At 39.9% G+C, this 11023-nt stretch overlaps 1 protein-coding gene across 1 annotated transcript; it reads left to right on the top strand.

Annotated features, from left to right (window-relative positions):
* Positions 1–9015: 9015 nt before the first annotated feature.
* Positions 9016–10587, top strand: LOC124927730 (F-box/kelch-repeat protein At3g23880-like). The gene has a single exon (XM_047468189.1). The coding sequence runs from the start codon at positions 9160–9162 to the stop codon at positions 10333–10335; it is 1176 nt and encodes a 391-aa protein (XP_047324145.1). The 5' UTR covers positions 9016–9159; the 3' UTR covers positions 10336–10587.
* The last annotated feature ends 436 nt before the right edge of the window (positions 10588–11023 follow it).

Here is an 11023-nt window from a genome sequence, read left to right as displayed (position 1 = left end):
TATAACCTCCGTACTTTTTTTTCATTTCATTTCTTCTCCTTCTCTCTCTTTCCGCTCTTCTCCTCCTTCTCTCTAAACTCCGGCGGCGGCGGCGGCGAACTCGTCGGAGATCTCGGCGGCGAAGTTCGTTCGAAATCCACTATGAGCTCGACGACGTGCACGAGCACTGTTCCAATAGGTACGTCTATTTGAAGCATGTTTTATTGATGTTTGGTTTCTGAGATTGATTAGGGTTTACTTCCCGTTTCGCTAAGTGTCTTACGATTCGCGAAGGCCTTCCCGTTTCGCTTAGTGCCTAACGATTCGCGAAGGCCTTCCCGTTTCGCTAAGTTCCTAGCGATTCGCGATGTATTAATTATCCGTCTCTAAATCAAATCATGTTTTTTTATTGCAGCTGAAGTTTTCGTTTTCTATAATGGAGAGTGGAAACTTGATGCTGATGGAATACTGTATTTTGATGCATCTTCAATCAAAACATTTGATCTACCCCAAAGTACTCGTTATGCTGAATTACTTGATATACTCTACGATAGACTTAATCTCCAGATATCAACATACGATTTAGTGCTCCAAGTGAAGTATGATATTCCGAATATCAGAAATCCAAAACCCGTTTTTATTGATAATGATGGGGATTTGAACACATATCTATCACGCTTGATTTTGGGTCGAACAGTGTCACCATTGTGTGTATCTGTAGTGGAGAAGTCAACGTTTACTAAAGAAAAGATACCACTACTTACATACCCAACTCAAGAAAGTGTACTACCACCACAACTTACTCAGAAATTTGTTCCACCTGTTGTACCCTTGGAATTCTTTGTTGAAAGTCAAAATGAAGCTGGAGAAACCTCTTTGCCTCACATCCCACTTACTCAGGACTTGCATGTTAATAGTGGTGAAAAAGTATCAATACCTATACAACCAAGTGCAAGAAGATCATCATTGGGTACACCAACTAGTGCAAGAAAGGCATCAAATGGTACACCAACAAGTGCAAGAAGATCATCAATGGGTACACCATCTAGTGCAAGACGATCTTCAATGGGTACACCATCGACAGACCCGACAGACACATCACCGCCAGACCCCACATTTGCGATGGCATTAACTAGTGAAACCGTATTGGAAGTCGGTTCGTTGTTTGAAAATAAAAAAGAACTTCAACTTGCTCTATATAAATATGCGATGGCCAATCATTTTGAATTCAAAGTGGAGAAGTCAAGAAAAAATCTTTGGGAACTCAAATGTTTGGATGAGACATGCAAGTGGAGCTTGCGGGCTGTGAAAGGTAAGTTTTCTGAGATGTTTGAGATCCGGACATTTGAGCATCAACACTCATGCTTAGTTTTGTCGAGGCCCAAGAAAAAAATGCAAACACCAGCATGGGTTATTGGGCAGTGCGTGAAGAGCAAGTACATGGACCATCATCATAACCACTTGCCTAAGAAAATAATTGAAGACATGCAGACAACTTATAGGATATTTTTGACTTATAATAAGGCATGGAGGGCAAGGGAAAATGCTTTAATAGCGGTGCGAGGAACGGTAGAGGATTCCTATGGAATACTGCCATCATACCTTTACATGTTGGAGAAGTGTAATCCTGGTACCATAACCGACATACAGACAGACGAGCTCGGCCACTTCAAGTATATATTCATGTCCATAGGCCTCTCAATTAGGGGTTTCAAATCCTTTTGCCGTCCTGTATTATGTGTTGATGCTAGTTTTCTTAAGCACAAGGTGGGTGGTCAATTATTGGTGGCTATTGCATTGGATGCGAATGAGCAACTATATCCTGTCGCATTCGGCGTTGTTGATTCAGAGAATAATAACTCCTGGACTTATTTCATGCAAAAACTGAGAGACGCAATTGGATTAGTTGATGATCTCGTCTTCGTATCCGATAGACACCCAAGCATCGCTAATGCCTTGTGTGCTGTTTTCCCAGAAGCAGACCACGGTGCGTGCACATATCACATAAAGACGAATATTGTGGCCAAATTCAAAAGTGATAAGTGTCACGCGGAGTTTGATTCAGCTTCAAGGGCATACACTGTCCACGAATTTAATCGGTGGTTTGAGAAAATCAAGGTTAAAGATCACAGGATTGCTGCCTATTTGGAAGAAATTGGGTTCCAAAGATGGAGTAGAGCATTTTTTCCCGGTAAGCGATACAATCAACTCACAAGCAATTATGCTGAGAGTTTCAATAGTCAGAGCAGGGAAGCCAGAAAGTATCCCATTTCAGAAATGGCTGAGTATTTAAGATTCACAATACAACAATGGTTTAACGATAGAAGAGAAAGAGCGTCTAATCACGAAGAAGTTTTATCTCCAAATTATGAGAAGGTGTTACGTGAGGGATACGAGAAGGCCAGATTCTATACAGTCCAATCGCTTAACCGATTCGAGTTTTATGTGCATGACAATCAGTCCCATTTCAAAGTCAATTTGAAAGACATGAACTGCACTTGTAGAGTATTCGAAGTTTCGGGTCTTCCTTGTACGCATGCAATGGCTGCTGCCCGTAGTCGGAATTTGGTTTCTTATGACTTCTGTTCAAGGTATTAATATCTAGCTCACGTGTTCATTCTGTTTAACCAATTAATAATTCGTTATATTTTCCCTACACACAGGTATTACACAACTGAGTGTTGGATAAATTCATATGCCGAGACATGTTATCCTCCCGGTGATGAAGAAAATTGGGATGTTCCCGAACATATCAAGCAACGTTCGTGTCTTAAACCAAATGTGAAGGTTAAGAAAGGCAGGCCACAAACAAAGCGTAGGTCATCCCAGGGTGAGGTCCGTAAGGTCCCGAGACGATGCAGCTCATGTGCTGGGCTTGGACATAATAGGGCAACATGCAAAGCAGTGATGCCTGCACCATCTACTGCACGAGCTTCATCATCTAAGCAGCATGACTCATCATCTCAACAATATGAACCTTTAGCTTGATAGATACTATGTTGTAATATATGTTGTTAATTGAACTATGGTACTGGTAAGATACTATGCGTAAGATACTATGTTGTTAATTCAGGTTTAATGTTTATGTTGTATGTTCTAGTAGTAATAGTATATGAGTAGGGAAACGATGTTTATTAACTTAGCGAAACGATGAGTATTAACTTAGCAAAACGACAAGTACTAACTTAGCGAAACGAAGAGTACTTGGCAAAACGGGAGGCACTTAGCAAAACGGGAGGTACTTAGCGAATCGACAAGTACTAACTTAGCGAAACGAAGAGTACTTGGCGAAACGAAGAGTACTTGGCGAAACGAAGGCTACTAACTTATCTTTTTTGTAGGTTGAAGGGTCAATTTACAATACATCAATTTACACAAAATAATTTACAATACATCATCCAACTTCCAAAATATTCATCAAGGTTTACAATACATCAAAATAAGTTATCCAATTTACACAAAATAATGTTTAAGGTTCCATAATCTGATGGAATAACCGGACCGCCATCTTCTGCCTAAAAAACCCCATGTTTTCTGAGGTCACATTGTGCACGGGTTGATTAGCGGTCAAGTGTTCCATATACATTAGCGTGAAGACCCCACAGTCCCCGCTCTCTATTGCCCGTTGGACTTCTCCAACCTTAGCAGTAACGGTTTTCACTTTGGGGTGTGGTAACCGTTTGTAAGTCATTGGTTGGATGGGGCCTTCGAAGTTGAAATTAGGATACCTTACCCTCTCACCATGAGTGATTGTCTTTGCGAATATAAATGGAATCATGTCGCAGAAGGGTTTCAAATAAGGATCCAGATTCTTATAAAGATAGGCATCACAGTCGTACACGTCAATGCGGTACTTTTGAAGACGTGCTACACACAAATCCAGTGTTTCTGGTTAATGTTCACAGGCATGTAGACATCGTCAATTGTTGACCATTCGGGCATATATCTATGTGGTGCGCCCATATAATAGTCTTTGAATTCGGTGACTGGATAGTTTGCAGGATCCTTAATAAAAGCCCTGTGCTCTCGCCTGATTCTATCCGACAATACGCAATCCCCAATTGCCACATGTGAATTTTTATATGTCTTGGGATAGTAGGAAATCCTTTTCCGCAAAAGATGGCAGAATGCATCGATTTCCTGCACAATGGGAGCATACAACATACATTCAGTATATATCAAACAACATTGACTAAGTACTTAGCGAAACGAAGAGTACTTAGCGAAACGACAAGTACTTAGCGAATCGATAAGTACTTGGCGAAACGACAAGTACTTTGCGAAACGATGAGTACTTGGCGAAATGATGAGTATTAATGAATAATGAATTGATTTGCACGACTTACAGTGTCTTCAAGCCATGTCAACCTTGTTACAACTCTAACAAACACTTCCTTCTTTGCTTGGCAAGTATGTACATCCGTTGTCAAATTATCGGTTTCTGGATCATCCAACCACGCCTTTACTTTATACAGCAGCTCATCTTCAAATTTTTGAAGGTGATTCACTTTCATAGGATCCTTTGTCTTGGGAATTTTTGACAAGGAAGGGTTGGTGTACGAGTCATCTTTTTTCGGCTTCCTCACTCTCCTCCCATAATTTCCTTTAGGAGGAGTATTGTATAACTGGAAATCATCATTGTCATCATTGTCATCATTTGTCTATGCCTTCACATCCACACTCTTCTCATCCTTCACCTTCACTTTCAAATCCTTCACCTTCAGTTTCAGATCAACCTCCCATCATCCACCTTAGCCACACCATCCAGCTTCTCACCGTCCTCCACTTTAGCCTCAACCTCCATCTTTACGTCCTCCACCTTCGCATCGTTGTCTTTTCGTTCATCCTCCACCTTCTCATCATCATCGACCTTCTCATCGTTCTCCACCTTATCCTCATCCATCTTTTCATCATCATCCACCTTCTCATCGGTCTCCACCTTCTGTTCGTCCTCCACCTTCTCACCGTCCTCTTTTTGTTCATCCTCCACCTTCTCATTGTCCTCCATTACATCGTCTTTCTTCCCATCATTCCCATCATTCACCTTCTCATCATCCCCCACATTCCCATCATTCTCCTGCATCGCTATCATCTCCTACAAAATAGACAAAATTCTGGTCAGTACAAACTTAGCGAATCGACAAGTACTTTGCGAAACGAAAAGTACTAACTTAGCGAAACGAAAAGTACTAACTTTGCGAAACGAAAAGTACTAACTTAGCGAATCGATAAGTACTTTTCGAAACGAAAAGTACTAACTTAGCGAATCGACAAGTACTTTGCGAAACGAAAAGTACTAACTTAGCGAATCGACAAGTACTTTGCGAAACGAAAAGTACGCAGAATACCTCTTTCTTCTCCTCCTCCTGTTCAACCTTGCTCTTCTCAACTTCAACATCCTTCTTAGAATCCTTAACCTGCAAAATAGGTACTGGTCAAATCAGATATGTACTTAGCGAAATGAAATGTAAAGTGCAAAATTCAATATCTCCATACCTCAGTAGTCTTTTCCTCTTCGACCTTCACAGCCTTCTTAGAATCCTTCTTCTTACTCTTCTTCTTCTTTATATTCTCCTCCATATCATCTAATCTGGTTAATAATATGGACATCCTTTTGTTGGATTTTTCTAACAACTGTTTGGACATATTAAAAACCATCTTCTTGAACGACTCAAGGTGAGTTTGTTGAGTTTCTTGGATTGTGATTTTTAGCTCTTTGATGAGCTCTGTTTTAATCTTTTTCATCTCCTCTTTCATCTCTATTTTCAGCTCCTCCTTCATCTCATTAAAATCACATCCAACAGTAGGTGTTGGAGCCCGAGGAGAAGGTGTGTCAGCCCGAGGACTTGAGGTCGCGGAGGGGGGAGTAAGAATGCGGGCCAGAATCGATTCATAAGCAAGCTTCTTCTTCAAGTTGGCTGCTTATTTAAGAGTAGTATTAGCCTTTCTCTTCCTCGTGGCAGGTTTGGGGGGAATCGGAGTAACTTCTTCATGTTCACTTTCTTCATCTTCATCAAAATCATCTTTTATTACCTTCCCATCAGTAAATCCCTCAAAAAAATCACCAGCTGTCTCGTCGATTTGCTCAAATACATCACCACTGTATAACCTCTTCTCCATGGAGGACTCTTCCATCTCAGTCACATCCGTGGTCTCTAGGGCAGTCTTTACCTCCATCGATGTGTTTTTCCTGTTGGAATGATAGAGTAACAACCTTGGGCATAGAGGGTCATTAATCTGATTCCTTCTGGCGAATTTAGGGATAAAGTTTTCGATGACCTCATACGTCCACACTTGAAGTGCCAATGCGAACCCATAGATGTTATATGCAAAAGGAGCATAAGGATCTTCAGCCTTCTCCTTCTTGTCAAAAAATGAGGTACATAGATGTTTCATGTTCTTGTATAAACCCTTGAGGGTGGCTCTAAAGGTGACCTTCCCCCATGGATATTGGTGGAAAGTGTCCTTGTCTTCCACCATGTTGAGTATTTTTGGAAATATAACTCTTTTTGGGTCAAATGTGAATAGGTACTGGCAAATCAGGCATACCAGCCCCATCTTGAATGCATCTTCCTTGTCTTTGCATTTGAAAAAAGCCTTCTCGAAGTCGCACATTTTCACACTCATGCTCCCTTTAAAGTATTTCACCGAGAGAGGTGGACAACAACGCAATTTTTCTTGGTCCAACTCAGGATAAACGCCGAAACATAGGCCGGTAACCAACACATACTCCTTCATACCAAATACAAGATTTTGCCCATTCACCATGAAAGTTATCTCCTTGGAGTTTGAGCTTAACCTCCTCATCAACATATGATGTACAATAGTTCCTGAGAACTGCAAGAGGGGGGCTGTGAATAATGATCTGAACTGGGTATTGTACACACTCTCCAGAAGATCCATTTGCTCGAACTTATTAACAATCTTCTTCAGGGTGAGGGCACTTTTCCACGAAATCCGACCGGGAAACTTAGTAACAGTTGTTTCTGCCATCTACAAAAGGAACAACATCATAAAAAATGTAAGAACAAACACGTACACCGTAAGAACTTAGCGAATCGCTAGGTACTTAGCGAATCGGGAGGTACTTAGAGAATCGCTAGGTACTTAGCGAATCGAGAGGTACCTAGCGAAACCGTTAATTGAACATCAGACATCATTAACCATACATAACTAATCAGAAACAAACAATAAAACTTAACATGCAAAAACCCTAAACAAAAAATCTGAAACAAACACCTAATCTTAACATGCAAAGACCAATATCCATAAACAAAAAACCAGAAAATGATCGCTAGGTATTTAGCGAATCGCTAGGTACTTACCGAATCGGAAGGTACCTAGCGAAACCCTGATGGCAAAAAAATATACTGAACAGAAACCCTAATGGCAAAAACATATACTGAACAGAAACACTTAACATTACACTTAACAAATAGAACCGAAACCCATGAACAAAAAAGCAGAATGAACAAACCTTAATGACGAACGAGAACGAGAAGAAAGAAGAAATGATCGGCCTTGACAAGATTCAGTGAAGAAAATGGGTTAGAGAGAGACAGTCGGGGCGGTTGAAATGAAATGCTCTGAAATTTTTGAATATATAAGGTCTAGCGCGTGGTCGTACGCGCGTCTCTTCAACTTCCGTAGCGAGTCGGGAGGCACTTAGCGAATCGGGAGGGACTTAGCGAATCGGGAGGGACTTAGCGAATCGGGAGGGACTTAGCGAATCGGGAGGGACTTAGCGAATCGCAAGGTCAACGAGCTCCAGCTAAGAGAAGATGGTTTGAATACGTTTTTGCTACTATATTTGTTTAATAACGAAATCGAATTCAAACCATTCTCCTAGCTGGAGCTCGTAGTACTTAGCGAGTCGTCAAGTACAAAATTTTTTATTGGTTTCATAGGTAATCTATCTCGTTTGACAAGGTATCAACAACAAAGTCATGGTTTTGAAGAGAACCTGTGTTAGTAAAATAAACCTTATAATTTTACATGGAAACATTTAGATTCTTCAGAAAAAGCCTTTGAAGATGCTATCATTGATCTCCATTAATGATAGATTCTTCAAAGATATTTTCTGAAGAATCTAAATGTTTCCATTAATGTAAAATTATAAGGTTTATTTTACTAAAACAAGTTCTCTTCATAACCATGAAGTGATGTAGATACCTTGTCAAATGAAGTTCATGATTAACTATAAAGAACAAAAAATCTTGACACTTAGCGAATCGCGAGGTACTACTTAGCGAAACGGTAAGTCCGTAGCGAAACGGTAAGTCCGTAGCGAAACGGTAAGTCCGTAGCGAAACGGTAAGCAGATCTGAAACGGAAACACATACGCTCTTATCAGACAAAGATTTTCTGCAAATATAAACGAATAACAAATAATAACCTAACGAAATGCTCAAACATGAACCAATATGAAACATATAAGAAATAAGAATCAACAAAACGGAGAAAATGATGGACATAAACGAAATATGAAAAGGTTTTTGAAATGAAGAAAATGTAAACAAGAACATAACTATTTATGACATCTGAAATGAAGATCTACCTCGACGACCTTCAAATAGTTAGAATCGGAGACCTGCACATAAACCCTAGAATAAGAAACCTGCATGCAAAATAGATTTAGGGTTAGAAATCGGCAATAGATAAACATAAATGAATTAGTTAGGTTAGAAGAGCTCTGATCGGTATAAATTTGTATGGATATTGGAGGAAACAGAGCCGTCGTCGTCGCCGGCCACCGTGAGTGAAGGAGAGAATTGGAGAAGAGAGAGAAAGAAATTTAGGGAAATGAAAATATTTGAGTATTTATACAAACCCCTAATTCACTTAGCGAAACGCTAAGTCACTTAGCGTTTCGCGACAAGGGCAAAATCGTATAAAAAAAAATAGAGCACCACGAGCGCAAAAAAAATTATAAATTACCACCAGGTCAAATAACCCGGTCTTTAAGATCATTTCGTCAAATTTCCCGAGCCATCATTAGGTCATTTCGTCAAATTTTCCCTTCAATAGACCTGTTCTTTCACACACTTCTTAGACTCGAATTCATCCCGCCCAGCCATCTAGCCTATCCTGAATTACTGATTCGAAGTACAATTCAGACTATGGCAGTCATTCCTAGCTAAAGAAGAAGCCCCTTCCTCTGTCTCAAAAACCTCTGCATCAATGAGTGATCCTGCTGCGGATGGGGAGAGAAAGCGTCTCAAGACCCTCGCCGACTGCGATTCCGTCCATGTCATTCCCTACCTGCCAACAGATATTATTACAAAAATCCTAATCAGACTTCCCGTCAAAACCCTCGTCAAATTTAGGTGCGTATGCAGATCCTGGCTTTCTTTGATATCTGATCCCATATTCGTCCAGAAGCATCTGAGAGATTCCACCCAAGACAAGGGTCTTGCACACCATAGACTTATGATGAGCCCTCGTAGTTTTGAAGTGAAATCATGTTCTCTCTCATCTGTTTTGAATGAAGAATGTCCTAGTACACATGACCACTATTATCCATTGAAGCACCCGAAACGCGCTCTTTTCATTGTTGGTTCTGTGAATGGATTGGTTTGTATCGCTATAGACAAAGGTTCTGTATTTTTATGGAACCCATCTACTAGGAAATCAAAGAGACTGCCCAATTGTGGCTTTAAAAAGCGTTCAGGCGGACGCATTGTATATGGGTTTGGTTATGATGAAGCTAGTTCTGATTATAAGGTGATTGTCACTAAATCTGAATTATTTGGTGGAGCCCCTTTCAAGACTGAAGTAAAGATTTATGGGTACAAGAGTGATTCATGGAGGAGAATTGAAACTTTCCCTAAAGGCCACTTTCCCATGGATGCTCGGGGCACCTTTGTGGGTGGATCACTTCACTGGACTGCAAGTAGGGAAAATGATTTCACCGATTCTTTGAATATTCGGAAACCTATAGTCTCTTTCGATTTGTCAAAAGAAACGTATTCTGAATTCTCGCAACCCCGGTATGGGAAGGGTGCTTCCGATTCAAAGCTAGGAGCTTTATCTGACAACCTCTGTCTGCTATGTAGCATTCATTATAGACGATTCGATGTATGGGTGATGAAGGAGTATGGAAAAGTAGAGTCTTGGTCTAAGTTGTTTTCAATACCGTATCCTAGTCAGCTAGAGGATTTCCCGTATTCCTATTCTGTACCCTTGTGTATTTCTTTTAGGAAAAATGAAGTGCTTTTGGTGGCAGGATCGTGTTTGGTGTTGTATAACGTGGACAACCATACGGTTAGGCTTACCAACATTCAAGATTGCCTTCTACGATACAAACTTAAAGCATACACTTATATTGAGAGTCTAGTCTCGCCTTATCCTGAATGATGCAACATAGAGAGATGATTGATGGCGAAATGGTAAAAATATTTTAATTTTGATCCTTTAATGTGAAAATGATTTGGACTTGTATGATTTGAAGCATGAAATATCGGTTTAGATTACTCTTTTTTGCTGCCAAGTTTAGATGATTACATCTTATAAAAATAAGGACATATAGAAGGGTTAAACATGCTTCCAAGGTTTTCATAGACTCTATATGCATAAAATTTGACCCTGATTTTTTTTTCATTTCTATATACCCCCTTGTCTGGCATTTTGATAATCATGTGGATCTTAGAAACTGCATCATAAAACAACCATAAACCATCTCTATCTTTGAAGGGTTTAGGATAGGTACTTTTTTGATGAAAATGAGATACATTGAAAGAAAGAGATGAGTAAGGAACGGCATATCCAAGAGAATTCTCATAGTTTAGAGGAGTCCACTGAATAAACTCCATTCATATATTCATTAGTTGATTCTTCAGCCATAGATTCATACAAATTCAAATTTCAAATGTACTATTCTTTAAGCTTAACTTTTCAAATCCTTGTTCTTCCAAATAGTAATCAAAGAAAACTACAGACATGATTGCAGGAACTTTCCATTATTACAAATATGAGAACTTGCTAGCTTGGTTGGTTTTCATTGTTCTGCATTTTCAGCTATTTGACAACTTATTTGGATGTGCCA

Source organism: Impatiens glandulifera, chromosome 2 (genome assembly GCF_907164915.1).
Source record: "Impatiens glandulifera chromosome 2, dImpGla2.1, whole genome shotgun sequence".
NCBI classification, from domain to species: Eukaryota; Viridiplantae; Streptophyta; class Magnoliopsida; order Ericales; family Balsaminaceae; genus Impatiens; species Impatiens glandulifera.
This window is presented reverse-complemented; position numbering and strand designations above follow the sequence as displayed.